The sequence below is a fragment of the Parasteatoda tepidariorum genome, chromosome 11 (assembly GCF_982258835.1).
Source record: "Parasteatoda tepidariorum strain Cologne lab strain chromosome 11, Ptep-v5.0, whole genome shotgun sequence".
In the NCBI taxonomy this organism is placed as follows: Eukaryota; Metazoa; Arthropoda; class Arachnida; order Araneae; family Theridiidae; genus Parasteatoda; species Parasteatoda tepidariorum.
In genome coordinates this window covers 13,574,435-13,596,897 of record NC_141765.1, presented here as the reverse complement: position 1 = coordinate 13,596,897, position 22,463 = coordinate 13,574,435, and the positions used below count along the sequence as shown (strand labels likewise).

The following is a 22,463-nucleotide window of genomic DNA, read 5'->3' as shown; positions in this document are numbered from 1 at the left end:
AGAATGAAAAGTTTTGCCCAGGAACATATGCTGATAATCCTTTAAATACTGTGCCAATATTTCCAACACAAAAAAACAACAATAATGAAAGGCATTATTCTTCTACAATCTGTTACAAGACATTGGAGAAGAAAGTTGAATTCAGAAAAATAATTTTTGAACATTTATAGGGCATCAAACCATGATAAAATCCTTCGTAGTTTCCTAAGTTATAAAAAATTTTATTGCATATTTAAGGAATAAAAAGGTAGAAATTGGAATTAGGCAAATAAAAGGAGAACTTACAGAGATGGGTTACAACAAAAATTTCTGAAAGAAATGCACACCAAAAAAATTAGCAAAAAAATTTTTCTTAATTTTTTTTCTTCATAATATAAATTTCAAGAATTTTGATGCTTTTTCTGACTGAACTCTTCATAATTCTTGCTATTCATATTAATAGAATCTGTATTTGTTTGTTTCCTCTTTCAATCAGATTATAAACAATATTAATGTGAACAATTCTATAATAGCAGAATATTATCACATATATTTATTTAAACATACGCAGTGAAACCTCACCTCATGGACACTCCTACAAAACAAATGCTTCTCGTTATGAAATTTTTTAAATTTTCTTGCAAATCTTCTATGAATAAACCATTATGTTACCTTTCTATAAATCGGATACTCCTGTAAATGGACACAGACAGTTATCTGTGCAACAAAACATTATTTTCAACTAGACACTTTTTCTAATTTGAAAAAAAAAAATACAGAACTATTTCTGCTTGAAACTCGAAAGAAAAAAAAAGGCATATTACCACCATTTTTGAAGCGTACAAATTTTTGCCTTATTTATAGCTAAAAATATTGTTTATATTGCTTATCTATAACGGAAAATAACTATGCTACTAAAGAATAAATTATTTTCCTATTGTTTTCCTTTATCTTTGCAAAGGAATGAGAAAAAATGAAACTGTTGATGTGATATATTTTGGACTGCAGCATTCTTTGATCTTTTCATCTGGAAGACACAAATTATGAGATTTTAAATGAGGAAATGACAAATTAAATGCTTTCAGTTCTCCTTCCCCACTGAAACTTTCTTCCTTCTTCTAATTGCTTTGATCACTGTAATTAACGCAGCAGGTTTAAAAGAGAACAGAAATCTAGTCATAGAGGCATTCACATAAATCAAATATTAATTCAGACCCTTGACAAATTATCATTGTGAATACAATTCCATAGGACCCTGAGCCATAAGGTCTGGTTTTTTAGGACAAGCGCCTTATCTGGGCGTCAGCGGGACGTCAACTTCCCGCTGACGCCAACAGAATACTGGTTTGTTAGCTCAAGACTTGGTTTCTTAGAACTAGCGTCTTATCTGGGCGTCAGCGGAAAGTTGACATAGAGCTGACGCCAAAAAAATACTTTTTTGTTAGCTCAGCATTAGCAGTCGATCCAACGCAGACATTATCTCTCATTGCGCATGTGTTAATAACGTAAACAAATATTTATTTTGAATTTGTATTGATTTTGTTATAGTCGACCAGTGTTTTAGTGAACAAATAAGGACTTTGTCCAAGAAAAAACACATTATAGCTGAGCTAAATGAAGAGTGCTATATTTAATGAAGCTATGTTTAATGTCAAAATCAAAATCTTTGCTGATTTCAATGTGTTGTTGGATGTCCGCCATTGCTTCCGTGGTTAACGTCACGTTGTAATCCAACTGCAGTTGAGTTGGACGGCCATTGTAGTTCAAGATGAGCGTTCGATGACGTATACTATCAAACTCACAAATGGACCAATCAGAGGTTAGCGCTGATTTACAAATGACGGCGTCCTGTCCTAAGAAACCAGGCCTTTAGAAGTTGGTATTGCCACATTCTTTTTTTCTTCTATGCAACACATATGGTTTATCTTCAAGGAGGTATTGCGCAGCTCCCTACCAAGCAATGAGGAGGCGTTAGGGTGTATAAACCAATTTATTGAAACCGAGAGAGAAAAAGAAGAAATTTGAACTCATTTGATGCTTTCTAAAAGAGAGCCAAAAGTAAAAATTTTATGTGATGCTCAAACTTCTATTGAGCTACTGACACAGTTTTATCCATCCAAAATGATAAAAATGTAAAATGATTTGAAAATGTACCATAAAGATATGGTGAAGCGCAGCCACTTAAAACAATTCTATCACATCTTTCTTTTCACCTGGATAAATTTAAGACAAAGGCAAACAAAATATATTTCTATAAAGATTTGTCATTTATTCTCTTAGTACTGTAAGTAATATAATTTTGTTAAGTTTCAATAAATATTACCCAATGTAAATAGTTATTATAGATTATTCAATTATTTTTATATCATTTTAATTATTCTAAAAACAATTTATGGTGTTAGCTTTTGTTGTTAGTGTACCTTTTCAGTAACCTTACAATTCTCAAAAGCAGACAATATTTTCGGTCCCAAGAGTGTCTGACAAACTGAAGTTTCACTGTATTTATATACAATATAGGTCTACAGAACAAACTATTCATTGTTTGGGGACACCCCTATATTTTTTGTTTGAACACCTTGTTACATTATAATTAAGTTAAAAATTTATAAGAACATTTTATATCACTTACCTATACTGTCTAACATTATTATCATATTATTCCAAGCAACTAAATGAGTGGGCTGCATAGCAGTAGCATTTCGCCATGCTCTGTAAGCCTCATCATACTGCTTCTGTTCTAAGTACTAAAGCAAAAGAAATTTACATTCAAACCAACTGAAATAAAAGAAAACTCGGCGCTCCCATTAAAGGAAGTCAACTATGTATTTTTTACTTTTTGCCACACTCTTCTTATTAATAGCTACATTAACATATTTACAACTTACTACAAAAAACAATATTTTCTGAGCTACTCACTGACACGTTCATTTAACAGTGACCTAAGTTCTAATCTAAATAATCCTTTGAGGTAGGTATTCAATTAGCCAAGAATCTATCGTAAATCTAAGAATTTTTATTGATCACGAACTCAAAAGGTATTATAAAGGATATTCACATTCTTTTGATTTTTTTAAAATCTTGATGCTTTAACACATTGTGCATTTCAACAATAACTTTTTCAAAACACTCAATTAGTGATGATTAAATTGTAAATCTTTGTGGTTTTGAAAATCATTTTTTCAGAAATTGCTTTGAATTTTCATGTGGTTTTAACGATCTTCAAGTTTTAATGGGATATTGTGGTAATTTATGTTGTGGAGATTTTATTGAGTTCCATAAATTTGGAAAAGCACACTTGAATAATCACTTTTTAAAATGCTATTAGCCCAATCATATCGCAAATCTGAAAGATTTTGACAGTCGATTTTTGGCCAGTTATAGCAATGGATTTTCACAAGGTTTTTAAAATCTTATTTTTTTAATATACCACATTATTATTCTTTTTATTAACTATCAGATTTATGGCAATTCGCACATTTTGAAACTGAGAACAAAGGTGCCAACTTTCCAAACCAGCTTTCGATAATAAGAAGTACAATAACACAGAAATAAACAGTGGAAATTACAGAATTCAAATTAGCACGATTTTAAGGTGTATACACAGCTTAATAATGTATAGGATGAAAAAAATCACAATAACTTCAACTATTCTCACACAAGAGCTGATTCTATTAAAAAAAACTGGATACCTCCTCAAGAAACAGATTTTTACTGGAATAATACCAAGGTAACCAGAGAAGTGACATAAGTAAGCGAATATCCAATTCTGTATAGGTATGTAATACATTAGAATATTTATGTAACCAAATTCTATAAACCGCAAGTCTGCATAAACCATATTAACTTTACTGGTGTAAACATTAAAAATTGCATTTAAGAAATTTCTGTAACTAAACAAGAACTAATGACTTTTTACATTATTTTTTAAAAATTATTTGTTAACATAAAAGGTTATAAATTCAAAAGCTGAGCAATACAAAATTGATAAATTTGTTTCTTAGTTCGAATGCTTCAGAAAACTTCAAATTTTTTCTGTAAATAAAAAATTAAAAGCATATTTATGGGGTTTAAATTATTTGTATCTAAAAACTATTTTAATTCTTATTCAGATTAATCTGACTCATACTGAGATAGCAATGTCTAGAAAGTAAGCTGAAAGATATGTGAAATGATCTATATAATGCAAAAATTTATAAAACACAAAGCCTCAAAGTAAGGTAAAACAAAGTTTAAGAGCACAAAAAATATATGAAAAGCAGACAGCTGTTTCGGATGCTCAAAGGGCAACCTTCATCAGTGCAACAGAAAACAATAAGAGAACAGAGAAATATATATAGAAAGATGACGTCACAAGAGGGTTTAGAGCAACGGCCAATAGGAGGGAAGGGTGAATGAATGACGACGAATAGGAAGCAAGGAAACAAAAAGGATGGGGGGTTAGTTAGGTTTAATCATAGATTTCCAAACAGGAGAAATATAAGGAACACTTGATAGGTCATTGACCAACAGTTTGGAATTTTTGAAAATATGATAAGACATCTAAGAAAAAATCTAAGAGAAATCTAAATCAAATATTGAAGAACAATTTTGAATGACTTTAGAAGAGGAAAAATTAAAATTATGATTAGAGTCCCAACAATGTTGGGCAATAGATGAGCGTTTAAATTCTTGTTTTTTGACATAAGCTTCATGTTCCTTGACACGGCACTTTAAGGCACGCTTAGTTTGGCCAATATATGAAAGGCCGCATTGGCAATTAATTTGGTATATACCCCAGTTATTTTGACTATCAATGGGCTGTTTGAGATTAGAAAATTTTATCTTATTAATGGGACTGAAAATAATATTAAAATCAAACTTCTTTAGGATATTAGCAACTTGCCGACTTATTTTCGGAAAATAGGGTAAAATGACCAAATTGTTAGAAAGTTCTTTGGAAGGTTTATTGGTAGGCGATTGTTTAAGCACAAAGGTCGCCCTTTTGTGTATTTACAAAGCCTCAAGTTTTAAGATTTTCATTGAAAGATTTTTTGTATTTTGATATAATACATGAATTCATAAAAAAAAGTAACAGTAGTTTATTTTTTATAAGTACTTATAATAAAAAACTACAACATATATACTTGATTATAAAATTAAATTGATTACTAGTCTTGAGTAAAATTACAATTAGCCTTTATTGCCTTTTGAGCATCTTTCATTTGAAACATTTTTACAATATTTACTAATACAATTATTTTCAGCATTTCAGATTTGAGTTTATGTTCTTTTGTTTTTCTATAAAATGCAAAGATTAAGTTTAAGTTCTTAAGAGTTGGGCAAAAATGAGTTTAATTTTTCATCACTAAATTTTAAACTTTTTTTGCTGAAACATTGCTATGTGAGACTAGCAATAAAACTAAAATTAGAATAGACAGCATCATTAATTCCAGAAGCTTTAATGAATCTTAAACTTTAATTTAAAAGCATAACAACTCAATGAAAAAGGGCTACTTTAATGATATGAGGTATTAATGGGATCTTCATATTTTTTTTTTAATCTTTAAATATATGTGTGTAACTGTCCTTCTCATTTTAATAGCTGCATGCCAAAAAAGTATGGACAGTGAATCCTATTCATAAACTTTTTGTGTCATTTTTTAACAACTTTTGAAAGCACTTCTAACATTTCTATTTTAATTTTTATTCATGTGTAAACAAAAAAAAAAAATCTTACTATGTAAACAGCAAACCTCACTCAAAAAAAATTAAATAAAGTAATCACAATCGATCTATTGAAGCACTTACTAGCAACCTCTTTTACCCTTTAACTCGATAAGTCTAAAAATAGATTGTTGGAAGGGAGAAAAATGAGATTTCTTTTCTTTTTTAAAAATTTCTTGTTTCTATTAAATCATTATCATTTAATGTTTTTAGAATTATTTACAAAGTAGAAAAAAATTGTTCATAGATTAATTGAAAAGAACAAAATTTCATAACTTATGGTAGTTAAGGGGGAAAAAACTATTTTAATCAGATTATTAGCAAAATTTTCAAAATGTGTAATTCTCAACCGGAAGATAATTTTGACTATAAAACTGTCATAATTACGGATAAATTGTAATATTCATTACCTTTGCTAGAACACTAATTCTGGGCATTAAGCATTTATTCATATAACATAAGAAAAAAAATGAGTTTCATGTACTGTGGTAAAATGACGCCATAGTTCAAAAATGTTTCATGTCCGTGATGTATAAATTTTTTGATCACATAACAGAAGTCTGGTAAAAATAACAAGAAAGCAGAGAGTGAATTTTCATCTCCTAAATTAGTAAATACTATTAGTTTTAAGTTTATTAAAAACAGAGTTTAATATTCAACACACATGGCATTTAAATAAATATCTAGAGGATTTAAAGCAAAATAGCCATTAGTTGTTCATACACATCAGTTTAAAGTTAAAAATAATTTGAAAGTTTTTTTTTAAATTTTTGAGGGTCTTTGATATATTAATTTATGTAGGAGATAATTTAAGTCATAAAATGAAACAAAAATACACATTTTTTGCTTTTTTTTTTCCGACAAATTCCTCAAAATATAGAGGAATAGGAAAATCTGTAAAATATTTCAATTTCTTAGTCAGAAGAGCATTCATAAATTTTAAATCTGATCTTTAGAACATATTTTCCCTATAATTGGAGCTAATTGCATAGCTGCTGTTTTTTAAATAATATTAAAGAATAAATAGTTGAAACTTTTGTACACTTGTTTAAATTATTTGTAGTGGTAGTAAAAAAATTCAACTTTGTCAAAGAAAGATAAAAATATGAAAGTATATATGTTATCAATTATCTCCCACGATAAACAAGAGATTCAGCAGCTATATATTTATATGATAGACCGTTTTCAATTGTTTCCTACACAAAAATGACTTTGATGAAAAAAATTTTGTAAATAATAATTTTTTATATTTTTAACAATGTAATTCTTAATCAATTGAATTTGTTTCAAGCTATGAAAATTAAATTGTTTAATCAATAATTAACAGTTATTAAAAATTTTTTTGTACACAAAAGCTTAAAGACAAATTTTATAAAAGGGTATTAAACTTATTAGGCACTTCATTATCAATAAGATAAAAAACACAAAACTTAAAAAACAAATTAATGAAGGCTTAATTTTCCAACAAGTCTCCTGACTAAGCTATTGGAACCATATTTCTAGATTGTGGTTACTATCTAATAGTATTTATAGTAATGTCTATTTAAAGAAGTGATATTTTGCATTCCATTTTGTAACGCAAATTATTGTCTTAACCTATTATCATGTACGAGGTGACGCTATCAATTCACTAATATTGCATATTTATGTGTGAAAATCTGATGTTCAAATCTTAAGTTATTCAAGGTGATTTGATGGTTATTTACTAGTGACATAACAGATATAGAGAATATGGCAATACTAACATAACATAAGTGAACCAATTCAGTCATTATGTTTAACTGTTTTTCAAAGTTTTCTGAATTTAAAAGTGGCACTTAAAAAAAAACATAAAAATCATTTGAAAAATAAAGCATTTCCTAAGTGGGAGTTAAACAATCTTAAGATATTTGGTTTGAGATTACCTATTACACGGTGCAAGTTCAATGAAATTGATCCCTTCAATAATGTGGACGAGTAATTTGCAGAAAGGAAAAAAAAAAGTCTTTCAGCTCTCAAAATGTGGTGAATATGGTCATTAATTTTGACACCAAATAAAATTTTTTGCATACAATGCTGAGGAGTATCCTGTTATATGATTTCACACATAAAATACTTTTGTTTAGAACAAAGGGTTATTTTTCCTTTTCATTGACTAGTATCAATATGGTTCTAGCCTCTCTTCTGTAAGCTAGATCTAGAGTTATCTCACTCCAGACAAAAACAAATTTCCTGATATTTTCAGAATCAATTAATAACATTTTTATTTACCATTTAAGTTACCGCAATTTCATTTGTATTTCAAAAATTTACATATACATCAACATAAATTGAGAATATAAATTCCTCAAAAAATTTTAAACTTTAAATAAAAATATTTCTATTCAAAACTGTTTATTATTCCATACTTATAAGTCTTATGATATAAGATGAATTTTTTTTTTTATAAGATCAATTTCATAACTATTATTAATTTTATTATAAGTTTTAGATATGTATTTAATTTGAATAAAAGAGACTCGTTAAACTGAAAGGCAAAATAATACAAATCTTAACTAAAACTCTGAACAATTAATTAAAATAACACTGCTGACAAAAAAGAAATACTATAAATAACGATAAAACGTCTAGACTTCAGTAGCTCAAAGAAGTTCCACACAAATATAGATTGGTAATCAGAACCAAAAAAAGTGCCCTTCCCTACTACCCAGTATAAAAGGTCTTTTATTGGAAATTTCTTTATTAATTTACTTCTAAAAAATAGTTATCTTGATGTTTAGGGTAAAGAATTAATGTTATACCATAAACAAGCAATGAGAGGGGGAAGGAAGAGGATTAATCAATCTGAATTGAAGATTGCTAACAAAAGGGTAGGTGTCTATAAAGTCTGAGTGGGAAGAGAGGGGAAGCGATCCTCTGTTTTTAGTAAACGCCTTCTCCCAGCTGCATGTAGATCAAGGTTGCATTGAATGGTATGTACGCTTGTTGGCAAGAAAAGGGAAAATTTTAAAGTAGGGTAGGGATGGAAGAATTGAATGGAAAAGACAGTAAAAAGGAGTGGGTGTCACTATTAGAGGTGTCCTAAAGGGGGAAAAGAAATGTGAATAGCAAGGGATAGGGGACGTACTGTCTTTATGTTTATTTCAGTTGTGGTTTGCAGTCGGTTTGGGATACTTAGTTATTGGATTTTTTATTTTTCAAGTAAGGTTTAGCTCTTACTTTTATTTTGTATTTGTCTTGTTTTTATTCTACTGTATATGCTTCTGTATTTTAAAGTGTATTTTATATTGCATTCTTCCGTGTTTTATTGTATATTTTACATTCTTTTCCTGGACTTTGGCAAAACTTTGGGGGTACAGAGAAGGCAATTTTGATAGTTTTGTCTTGCTTTCTCGATAGAAAAAGTTTTGCATTTATGACATCTGAAGTTGGTACCCCCTGACGACGTCAGCTTTGGTTGTCATACTTTTCCAATTTTTTTCATTTTCACATTTGTGAATAGCAAGGGGTGGAATTGAATGGAAGAAAGATATGAAGTAAAAGGGAGCGATCCTTTCGAAGAAATCTTCTAAAGGGAGAAGAAAAATTTGAATTGTAAAGGGCTTACAGACGCACTAGGGGTGACTGCATCCAGACATAAACTCCCTGCATTTGTGATTTTAAAAAGAACCAACTGGACACACCCCACCTCATGTGCAGAAAGAGCTAAAAATACTAGACAGGGTTAAGGTTACCTGCTCTGTCACTGAATGGATATCTGGTAACCCTATTTAAAGTTGGCTAGCAAGGTTTTGAAGTCAGATTGAAAATATTCGGAGATTAATTATCTTGGATCAAGCCTCGATTCATAGGATCTTAAGTTTTTCTGAAAAAGTCTGCACATAGATATAGTTTTAATTCTAGCAGGGTGCACAAGCCTTCTGCAGTCAACAGATATTTCATGGATGGAGTCTTTTAAAAGTGCTCCGAGAAGATAATGGGAAAAAACAAAAGACCTTCGCCAGGAATATTAAAAGGCTAACTTGGCAAGATGTGATTAGTTTTGTATCGGCCATTTGGGAGTGTTGTAGTATTTCCAATGCATTAGATGGAAGTGCAGATGGCCCTTTTTCCCCCAAATTAGAAGAAGTTAATGTCAGATCAATATACAATGATATAAGTGATGAACTAATGATGAGTGTGTTGACCTTATTTTGGAACATGACTCTGATATTTCATTTGATGGATTTTCGAATTCTGATCAATGTAAATAAATAAACTTTCTTTGCATGAAATATTTCGGCCTCAGTAATTTTTTTTTTATCACTGCATTTTTATTTTTTCACCTATTTGCAAAGGCTGCAATCAAACCAATATTTAAAATAAAGAATGCTGTGGAAGGTAAGTTAGAGTTACTAATTAAAGCTTATATTTACTTTCTTTCGATACAATTATTTTTATTTCATTTTCTGTGATTCATATTTAACTATGCCCAATCAAACAAAGTCAATTTTTTTAAAACAACAATTTGCATTGTTTCTTTTGTACCATTTATTAGCCTAACTCTACATTTTGTCGATTTTCATCAAAATTATTTTTATAGGTATTTTATAGTAAATGATTCTACCAACTAGCTCTGTTTATAAGACATTTTTACTTCATAATAGATTGAATTTAAAGTTTCAATCTCACTAGATTTCCTAAGTTGTAGTAACAATCTGGATATCTTTTTCGAAACTGTAAAGCCATCAGGTAACTCTTTTTTGCATTATTCATCTTTTTTAAACTTGATTGAACAATACCAAGATTCATCCATGCAGCAGCAAAATCAGGCCTAAAATAAAAATGGTAAAATAAAAAAGATTAACTATGAATGTGCGTCACAACACAACTTCAAATATCTATTCAACAATCAGAAGCAATTTTAAGTCACTTCAAAATTTCTCTCTCCTAAACTTCTATTTTCAATAATTGGCTTCTCTATTTGTTAAAAGAATTAGACTTTCAAGAAAAATTTGATATAATAAAAAATTATCAGCTTATTCTATATTTTAAAAGACTACTCAGAATAACTTATCATATAATCATCAGAATTTAACGTATATCATATCGACTTTATTTTAATGGTTCGAGATGCAAATTAATACAAATAATATTTTAAGTTATAAAATCAGACACAAAAAAAATAAATAAATACTTTTTCCGAATAAACACACCCTTTTTTGATGGATTTGGATTTCTGATCCTCAAAATATGGTAGGTAGTTTTAATCTAGGAAATATCTCAATAAACTCGTCAGGAGAGAGGTCGAAAGTTTAAAATTCATAATTTTACTTTTTTTTAGTCACATTTGTAATATTTATTGAGTTGAATCGAACGTTTTTATCAAAAGAAAATTTTCATGCAAAAAAGTCAATTGAATTATTTATTATTTTCTATTGAAAATTCCAAAAAATTTTGCATAATAAGGTGTATAAATTTTTAAATCATTTTAAAGAATGTAATTTTATACAAGGAAATATAAAACTTGAATGAAATCGGTTGAATAGTTTCAGCAATATCAAAACTTCAAATTTAAAAATGTCATATGTTTAAAATTTGATTTCTTAGGAGCTATTTGATTTTGTTCAATTTCGCGTTTTGCCATAGAAAAGTGCTTTCTTTAAACATGATGTAAACAATTGAGTATCTTACACTTCATTTATTTTGCCATTGTTGACTTTTGCCAACAAAAATTCATCACTCTGTAGCTCCACAATGCCGTGGTGCTTTTAGCAGCATTTCTTTTAATCCATGAAATAATGTATTTTGCATGCTGATTGCGGAGGTGGGAAGGCAAAAATTCAACACGGACTTTACTCTCAGCATTACTCTAATTTCACATTATCAGTATTAAGTGAAAATCGGAAAATACACAACCACCACAGACTTAACCCTTTGTGGCTCCCGAAAATAGTATAAAGACAAAATGCAAATGGGAGAGATAAAAATCTTGTAAGAACAGTGCGGCTTGCCTTAGAACATGTAAGTAACATGCAGGGTGCAGCCATTAATTTCCAGGACAGATCTAATAACTCCCGAAAATATGTGAATTACATACCTATTTCTATGTAACCTCAGCTTTATGCAATTCTACACTAAGCTGTAAAAGTTTCAGTTAACAACTTAAAAACCCTCGTTTGGAAAGTTCTTCAATTCTGGCATTGGGTGTTTTCTTACTGACTTTGACATCTTATTCACCATACTCCTCTGTATGTTTCTGAAACAGAAAAAAATTGCTGAAAGATCAAGATTTAAGGATGTTGGAGTCATTAAGAAAACCCCAACATCAGAATTGAAGAGTATTCCAAAAGAGGACTTTAAACACTTGTTTCTGAAACTTTTGCAGCCAATTACAGAAGTGAATTACATCAGATGGACCTAGCTTTGAAATATATAGAATGGGTATGAAATTTACATATTTTCTGGACTCATTAGATCAGTCCTGGAAATTATGGTCTGCATCTTGCATGAAAAATTTCTTGTTACTAAATTATTTTAGTAAAAAGAAAAAAATCAGGTTTCAAAGTATAGATCATCAGAACACCATGAGTTAAACTTCAATGTTTGTAAATGCTAGCCTTTCTTTCCTAAATCGATTATATATACCACCAGACATGTCTATTGTATGTATAAATATAAAAATATTTTAAACAAAATGAAAGAACTTTGGAATGAAACACAGATGAATATATTAAGTAAAATAAATGTAAAATGAAACTGGTTGTCTAAAGAAGTTTTCTCCTGCTTTTTTTCTTTTTTTTAATAAGGGGCAGTAGCAGTCTCAAAGTATGCTACTAGTTCCTTAAACAAATAATGTGTTAAAATAAATGTTTATTATAAAATGGATAACTTGAATATCTTGTCTCTACAAGAACCATTTTGTTCTGCTTAAATTTTAAACAAAAAAATTTAAAAAGAAATCACCTTATTTTTATAGCAGAAATTAACAACTCTTCAGCTTCAATCAATTCTCCTTGATCCTTCAATATGTTTGCAAGATTGTTCATTGCTTGATCATAAAGAGGATTTAATCTAAAAAACATACAATATTTACATTATTTCTTTTTAAAATTGTAAGTCGAAAAATGAAAACAAGTAATAACCTGATTGCTTCTTTGTATCCTATAATGGCAGTTTCTTTATCACCTTTATCAGCAGCATTTTTAGCTATGTTGTAATGGACCTAAAAAAACATCTATAACTAATCTTGGAACAAAAAGATGGAATTTTTCACTAAATATAATAAAAATTTAAAATAATTGCTCATACATGTAAGACTTTATGTGCCAATATTTTAAAATTAAATATTTTGTGAAGACTGATACAATATTTGATAAACTGATTATCCAATTAGCACAGAGCCGGATTATACCTTCCTAGGCCCTAGGCATAGCTGTTTTTGGGCCCTTCCCTCCTTCCCCCACTCCTCCCCTCTTTTCAAAATATATGCTAAAATTTTCTTGCATATTTTTTTTAAACATTTTTATTAATATGGATTTTAATTTACGAATTTGCTTATTGAACTTTATCTGCAATACCGACATACTGCCGATATTGCAGTTGATATCGATAATACCATTATGATTAGTTCGATCGATAACTATGTAAACACTTCACGTCAACAATACAACAACAAACCAGCAAAGAAAACAGTGAAATTGATAGTGAGATTAATTACAAGAAATAATTATACAGTAGAGAACCAATTATCTGGGATGCTCGGGACCATCGCTATCCCGGATATCTGAATTTCCCAGTTTTCTGGATCGACCAAAAAGTGTCATTAATCGATGTTTTATCGAACCCGAATTACAAGGAAATTACACAAAAATTTGTCAGAATCTGAGATTAAACTAAAAGCGCAAAATTTGGAGAAAATTTACTCATCCGATTTAGAGAAAAACTTTTTAGATGAATTTTTACTATTTTCAAATTTATATGAACAGAAATCTGCACAAGAAATATTGAAGGCTCAAATTAAAGATAAACTTGTGAATACTTTTCCTAACGTTCACATTGCATTAAGAATATATTTGTCGATTCTTGGATCAAATGCAGAAGGAGAAAGATCTTTCTCCAGATTAAAATTGATAAAAAATTATTTGCGTTCAACAATGAATCAAGATCGCTTGGCATCGCTTGCACTTATGCCTATTGAATACGACATTTTGCGTAGTTTGGAATTAGACAGCATAATACAAGATTTCGTTGAATCCAAAAAAGTTATATATATTAGATCATAAGATTCTGAAAATAATTTATTACTGAAAAATATTATATTTTTATTTGTATCTTCATAATTTTGTGCAAAATACACTTGTTGTTTTTAAAGCTAAATTATTTATGTCAACAAATTTTTTTCTCCCAAGTTTTTCGTAGGCCCTAGGCACGTGCCTAGTGTGCCTATAGGTTAATCCGGCCCTGAATTAGCAAGAATTTTTGTTTGTGTGTGAGATATGCTCAAGTCAAAAGCTTCATTAAAATAGTTTTATGCTTATTTTTCTTAATAAAGCAAATTCTAGATGAAAAAAATATCACTTCAATAATAGTAATTTTGTCAAATTTTATTTTTAAGCTTACAGGATGTTTATTAAAATAAAAATTAGTATCAATAAATCTTAACAGAAGTGCATTAATATTGTTTCAAAATAACAGTTAAACATTGCTTTTTCATATATGATCATATGTAAGGATTAAGCAGGAACATAAAAATGGCTCACTTATTTTTTAAAAAGGACAATGGACTTATAAAAAATCAAACATTGACTTAAGAGGCACTGACAATCAAAACAGATTCACAGATCAAACAAACTTTTTAAAAATTTAGAATTTCTCAGAAGATTAAGCTTCATCACTAGTGGTAATTGTTTTATATCTTTCCTAAAAGTTATTCCTATTATAAAAAAGAAGCTAGAAAACAAAAAACATAGACATAACAAAATCACGACAGTTTAAAGACAAGCTTTTGCTTCAAAATATGCACCAACTTATTAAAAAATATATGTATTAGCAAAGCTACTAACTTGCAAATAGTTCACAAGAGAAGGCAATTAAATGTAACTCACACTGACAAGTTTTTTTTTTTAAAAAATTTAATAGCGGGTTAATAATTTTCACTGTTTTAAAGGCATTTCACTTTTAACATAATAAATATATATCTAATAAGACCAAATGTTAATAATTAGACTATCATTGATGCAGGAATTTTATTTTATTTATTTATTATGCACAAGAAAGAGGTTTGTAGTTTTGAGAAAGGTGAACACTTTTTTCAGCAATACCAAAATTTGTGCATATTTTAATGAATTAAGTGCAAACACGTAGGAAGGGACCATCAATCAAGGACATCTGTGTCATTGCCAACAACCAAAGAATAAGTTATAAACTACTGTAACTTGATGGAATTGGAGTGTCTAAATTCAATTATGAAAAATAATTAAAACTAACCTTTAAAATGCTTTAAATTTTTTTTTAAGTATACAAACATGCAAGGTAAGAGCACAACATAACTCTAAATTGGCAATTGGAGACAATCGAAATTTTGTGTACCATATAATTATATTTAGTCAAGACTAAAAATCACTGAAATATTTGATTAATAAGTTGTTAAAAATACAATTTCTTTTAATATTTTTCAAAAATAAAAACAAGACATATTCTACATTTAAGAACGATATAGTACAGTAGAGAACCAATTACCCAGGATGCTCGGGACCATCGCTATCCCGGATGTCTGAATTTCCCGTTTTCTGGATCGACCAAAAAGTGTCGTTAATCGATGTTTTATCGAACCCGAATTACAAGGAAAAAGTGTAACACATTTTAAAGTAAGAGAAAAAAGAAAAGCACTCCTAAATTTAAAAAGATAAAAAAACGGTAGAAAAATAACATTTAAAAGAATAAAAAAAATTGCAAGTTTAGACAAGAAAAACAAGTTTAAAAAAAAACAAAATTCTCACATTTATTTTTTTAAAATAATCCCAATTCCTAAATTAACTAATATAAACAAAACCAATGATTAAATAACGTAATATATTTCATACCAAATTATTCAGGGGGTAAAACGATAAAATAAAAGGAAAACTTATTAATCTAAATAAAAAAAACGAAAATTATCAAACCGAAAAGATTGTTAAAAAAGGCACTAACTTAAATATTAAAACCTGGAACAAGGCAAGATCAATAAAATCAACGGAATTAAAAAAGAAAAAACCTAATGATAAAAATTATGAATAAAAAGAATTAATTTATTGAGTGCGAAATTTATCGTGAAAAGAAAAAAAAATCAACGTAGCAGAATCAGAAAAACAAAACTGCAATCTGCTCCATAAAATAATCATATGTTTAAATTAATAAACAATTCTCCTTTTTTTATTTACAAAAACACGATTTTTAGCGAAAGCAGATGTGATCCCACATCAAGAAAAACTTTCAAATGATACACTTCCAAAGAATCAGAATTTATTGAAAAGAAAAATATTTTATTTTTATTAATGGATTTGTTAATCGATGTCAAATAGATAAATATATTTTTGTCTTTGATCTTCTGTTCCCTGATATGCATGTGCAATGCATTTCCCCCACCCCCTCGTAAATCAAAGAGAAAACGAAACCAGCATGAGAGAAATCCTTTGAGTTTGATTGACGGCCTAAAGGAGAAAATAAAACATTCATCCCTTCCCTGCCTCCTCTCGATCTGAAGATCTTCAAGGTCATGGAAGAAGCGACATTTCTCTGGGTAAACAGGAAAAAAAATTCTCCCCCTCCTCACATTTTCCTCTACTCAACTTCAAGGATGAGTTCAATTTCCGCTTTTTTTCATAATCGTTCTAGTTTAAAATGGCGGGAAAAGTGAGCAAAATTTTTCCCGGTTATCTGGACACCGGATAAATGGTTCTCTACTGTACAGCTTTTCAAAGCTAGAAAAATAGCATATCAGATTAATAGTAATATCATAAAATTAAAAGATGCAAATTTGTTTAAGTTTATATCTTATTTAATGAATATTTAAAAAATTTTCCCTTTTTTTCTCCAATAATATAGACTTTTTTGCTTCTTTTATTAAAAGTTATTATAAATGTTACAGACAATCTTTTTGCAAAGAAAGCTGACAAATTAAAGAATACAAAACTAGCGTAAAACATATGAATACTTAGTCAGGCTTATTACATACAGAAAAATATAACACTACATTGAAAAAAATTTCCTGCTCTCCTTCATTAGGCAGTTAAAAATAAAAAATGAAGGGGAAAAAATAGAATGATGGAAAGGGCGAGAATTCAATGAGCACATAGAAGATGAAACATCGAGAATTGGAAGAAAAAAGAAACAATCAAAACAGGGAAAAGAGATGGAGGAGAAGAAACGAGAAGACAGGAGCAAAGCTTAGAAATAAAGACACTTAAACTAGTTTCTCCAAGCAGTAGATAAAAACTAAGATTTTTTTTTCTATTAAACTAACTTCTACTAAATAACTTGATTATAAAAAAAAAGTGGCTAGATTTAAAAAAGAGAGCTGAATGTTGCAATTATTATTAAAAATAAATTCAAGATGAAAAAAAATCAGAATCTTAAAAAAAAAAAAAAATATCCATTATTATAAACAAGGGTAATATTGTAAATAGAAAAATGTACTTGTGTTAAAAAATTTAAATATTTGTTTAGACACCAAAAATGGAATTTCAAGTAAAAAAATGTATTCTATTTATTTTTAACTTATTTAAATATTCCTTGGCATTAAATGTGTTTAAATTATTAAACACAGCTGTAAAAAATAAAATAAAAGCTACTTAAGTTCAGAATAAATATTCTAATTGAAAATTCAAACTGAGAACACAAATTGAGGCATTTTTAAAGTTCAATTTATTCTCTTAATTTTTACTCACTAGTAAAGACATTTAAATTATCAGATTCAACCTGAAAGAAACTTTTAAATAATGTACATGTAAGAAACTCAAATCCCAAAGAATTACATTGAAAAATAATTTCTTGGAAATAAAGATATGGAAGAGAAGAAAGAAGAGCCTGACTTTATACACATGTCAAACAAGAGAGGAAGAGAAGTGAAACGCAATTGAAGAAACTAACAAAGAATCAAAAGTAATAGTTTACATAAAGATCAACATCAAACTCTGTAATTAAAATAATCCAATACTTAAAAAATAAAATTGCATTAAATTTTTACTTTGTTCTTTCTTTGAATTCTGGAAATTCCAAAGAAAAAAAAAAGATTGTTAAAATGTTATTTCAAAAATGCCATAATTTAGTAATATGTACAAATGTAATTTTGATTTTAAAACTTATTAGAGTTTATTTAAAACTAACTTAAAAATCATTAAAAATACATTGAAAATCGCATATAAATGCTTAGTAAATTTTTACATAGATGATTTCTCTTTAAAAAAATCATTTGATTTAAATGAAAAAAATCCTGCTATACACCTTACAATTCTCTGTGTTTGCAAAAGTAGATGAAAACCTCTCAGTCAAGTAAGCTTCAGTAGTCCCTAATTCAGATTCCTACAGAGTTATGAAAATATTGAAGCTATCTAGCATTTTCTACAGGCATTTCTTGACAAGACAGCAATGTAAAATTCAAATAAATGTTTTAAGTTTTTTAAAAGGATTGTTTTTTTAAAATTAGCATACTAATGAATTATACCTTAGCATTCAAAGGGCAAACGCTCAAGCCAGATTTGAATAATGTTTCTTCATTCCTCCAATCAAGACTACGCTGAAAAATATTTGTGAAATATTGTGAATTTATTTTATGTACATAAAAAATTTATGCCAAATTTGATATGTTTAATATCAAGAAATAAAGTTTATTTTATACAAAAGGAATTTTCCTTTAAAACATGCATAACTTTATGACTTACCTGACAAAAAGTGATGGAATTCATTGTTTTTCAAAACAAAAATTTCCTTTTTGTAAATGTATTATCCTTCAAAAGTAAGAAAAATAAAAAAAAATCCAATTTCCTTAAAAATTAAAATTGAAGTACATACACATATAGAATGCACCATAGAGCTTGTCCTGAATTTATAAACAGGGTTCATATTCAAAAAAAGTTTTTTCCCTGACTTTCCCAGGTATGTAAAATTCCAGGATTTAAAAAAAATTCAGCAAATCTTATATTTAATAAAAATGTTAATTAGAATTATAAATAAAATAACAACTTGAAGTAGGCATTTAGAAACTTTTTATTAATCAAACAGAATAAATAACTAAAAATAATACTTTTCATCAAAAGACAAGCTAAAATAAACAAATCATGCTTTATCCTAAAGTATGAAAAAAGCTGCAAGAAAACAAAAAATAAAGGAGAACTTATTAATCAATAAAAGAACAATTTTTTAACAACTAAGTCATCCTAAAAAATAATTTTAAAAAATGAATAAATAACATAAAAATATTATACTAAGAATGTATTTAATTAAGAACAAAATTTAATTAAAATCAATAAATATAAAACAGAGCAGTTCACCATTCCTCTTTAATACACACCTTTTACATTCAGTAAGAAAAGATAATTTTTTTTTCGGCCAGAAAATCACAAATGATAAGACATGTTTAGGAGTAAGTTAAGATTCCAGAACTTTTTTTAATCTAATCACACCTGAAAAATATTTTAAGGGCTAAATATGGGAACACTTACATGAATGCATCGTACTCCAAATGCAGTCAGCAGAATGAATACACTGCATTGAATACACTGAAAAAAAAAAGTTTTTAATAATGGAAATATTAACAAAGATAGAAAAATTATTCATATGAACAGTCTTAAATATATATTCTGAATGTCCGATGAATAACTTACTTTCAACAACTGAATTTTTTAAATTTATTTATGTATTTCTCAAGACCACATAACTTAATGCTAAAATAAAGTTCGATAGTTAAAAAAATTTTAACTTTTAAATGTGATTTCAATAAATAAGACTTTATAGGTATATTTACTATTTACAACACAACATTACATTTTCACAATGCAATTATTTAAATATTTTCTGTCCTCACTTTTAAATGAATGTAACTGTTGCATCAATTCAACTCAAATCTTTAATGTTATTATTTTTAATTGACAAAAAAATTTCATCCAATAAAACTTTTAATAATTGAAATGAAAGTAGAACACAATGCTCATTGATGTTTATAATGCTATAGCAAAAGTTTATACCTTCATTTCACTAAAATATTGAGAAAAAAAAACTTATCGATAAAACACCAACAAATTTTTAAAATTTAAATATAATATCTTTAAGGCCTTAATTTAAGAGAATTTAGTAAAAAAAAAAAAAAAAAGAGTTTTGAAGTGTGAAATATGAATTCCAACTTCAAGTTTCAATTACTTTTATTTACATGGCACATAAACATAGTATATATATACATATATATACAGTCAAACCCCGCTATAGTGAACCTTCAAGGGATCGAAATTTCGGTTCACTACAACCGGGAGTTCACTATATCAGTTACGCAGGCAATTCAACTAACTGTTCCCAATTTCTTCCTTTTATTACACATTATTCAAATAAATGACTGAAAAATATTATGCAGGAGCAAAAAATGTGTTATTTTTCGTTACTCTTCGTCTTGTGTACAAAAAAAAAATTAGTAATCTTTTGCTGATGAGCAATCCTCAACATCAGATATGAAAACACTTCCCGAATCTCAGATAATTTCTCCTGAATTTCTGTTATTCCACTTTTTAAACCTGTCTAACCTGCTATTCGAGCACATAAAAGTATTCTCATAAAATCACTTAGCAAATTCATCGACATTTGTCCAGATACTGGAAGATTCCGGCTTCTTTGAATGGTGAATCACTTCAGCAATGCTTCTTCAACATCCTTGTGATCTGCTTTTCTCAACTTTTTTCTGCCATCTAAATTTTTTTCATCAGCAGAAATTATTAATTGCCTATTTTTCCATGTATGAAAAACTGCAGATTTGGATAGTTTATGATCCCTGAAAATATCAGCTTGATTGCATCCATTTTCACATTTTCTGATTATGTCCGTTTTATCATCAATGGAGAACGTTTCACGTTTACTGCTCGCCATAGTTAAATTTGAGTTACTTGTTTGCAGGATTGTTTTAACTGAACTGAGAGCAAAAAGGAGTTGAAATGACGGCCTTATCAATACATATTAGTGTCCAACCCTTTGACCAATAATGAATAATTACTAATTCCCTCTGACAGAAAATGCATATTGATCCCACTGATACCTTACAGATGCATCATCTGCCTGGATTGGAAACATCTGCTTGGTTTGTTTAGGGATAGGAAAGTGAGATAAAAGAAGCAAAGCAATAGAAAATGTTTATCGCTACATTCCCCTCTATAGATGGTTTTAAACATTGGTATATGTATTTATTTTGAAGAAGAAATTTCAAAATTATTACCAAAAAATGAGAAAAAAAATCAGTGGAAAACAGAAAAAAGTTCATATTCAGTTCTTCCTCACTTTTTTGGTTCACTATATCCACAAAAAATAACATAGGTGCATAGCAAGGTATTTCGCTCACTATATCCGGGAGTTCACTATAAATAGCGGGGTTTGACTGTATATATATATATATATGTTACCGTTAAGGTATATAATGCATCTATTTCATAGAATACCTAGTTATTCCATTAAATAACTGATCGTATCCGTTAAAGTGTGTAATATATTATTAATTTGACACTTTAACTAGTTAATCTATGAAATAACTAGGGATTCTATAAATTAACTAATGAGAGACAGTTAAAGTGTAAAATAAGCAATTTATCTAAAATGAAATAACTAGGTATTCTATAAATAAACTAATGATAGACAATTAAAATGAAAAAGAAGCAATTAATCTAATTTATGCAGCGTATAAATGGTATTTATGGAAATGTACCATAAAATCATTTGTTACAGCAAGGATTACTAAAATGACACTTGGAATTACAAAGAACATTCTTTCTAAAACAAAAACATTTTTTGCTGACACACTGGGTTTCGCAGGAACATTTTTTAAATCCCTGACCAGTACCTAAACTTAGAGCTGTAGCAACCGACCGGAGCGACATTTCTATATCTGGTACTTCTTCGATTTTAATTAATTTTTGTTCGCAGACACTGAACTGGTCTCGGGAATATAATTGTTTTATGCGGCCGTTTCTTGAGCCCAATTGAAAAAATCCTTCTTCGGTTATTTTTATGATGATAGCTAAAATAGATAAATGCAGTAGGGATGGAAGGTAAATGTATTTGTCATGCGAGATATATGATATAGATTATTTTACACTTTAACGGGCTGCAGATCGTTATTCTATGAAATAACTAGTTAAACCATGAAATACAAGAGAGTTTTACACTTTAACTGACACGATCAGTTATTTCATGGAATAACTAGGTATTCTATAAAATAACGGATTTCATACTTTAATGGTAACATATATATATATATATATATATATATATATATATATATATATATATATATATATATATATACACACATATATATATATATATATATATATACACATATACATATATATATATACACATATACATATATATATATACACATATACATATATATATATACACATATACATATATATATATATGGAGTTTCAGCACCATAGTCTAATTACTGCGAAGATTGTGTAAGCTAACAACATGTAATACTGAGAATTATTTCATCATCCACTTCGTTATTGAGAGGCGCCAGAAAGTCCAGATGGGGAAGTCCCGAATTTATATTTACTATTAACTCTCTTCGATAGAACAATCTAATT

General features: G+C 28.5%; 1 protein-coding gene across 6 annotated transcripts in view; it reads right to left on the bottom strand.

Moving 5' to 3' along the window:
• The window catches only part of Tmtc4 (Transmembrane O-mannosyltransferase targeting cadherins 4), a 56,126-nt gene that overhangs the window by 8,022 nt on the left and 25,641 nt on the right, over window positions 1-22,463 (bottom strand). For 4 of the 6 annotated variants that reach the window (XM_016062119.5, XM_016062121.5, XM_016062122.5 and 1 more), the window contains 6 exons: window positions 19,341-19,397; window positions 18,344-18,415; window positions 12,786-12,865; window positions 12,607-12,714; window positions 10,333-10,474; window positions 2,609-2,723 (listed from right to left, as the gene is read on the bottom strand). In XM_016062119.5, coding sequence (XP_015917605.2) covers window positions 2,609-2,723; window positions 10,333-10,474; window positions 12,607-12,714; window positions 12,786-12,865; window positions 18,344-18,415; window positions 19,341-19,397 — 574 coding nt within the window. The remainder of the gene's footprint in view (window positions 1-2,608; window positions 2,724-10,332; window positions 10,475-12,606; window positions 12,715-12,785; window positions 12,866-18,343; window positions 18,416-19,340; window positions 19,398-22,463) is intronic. The other 2 variants (XR_006226715.3, XR_011638238.2) reach the window with 1 other exon arrangement.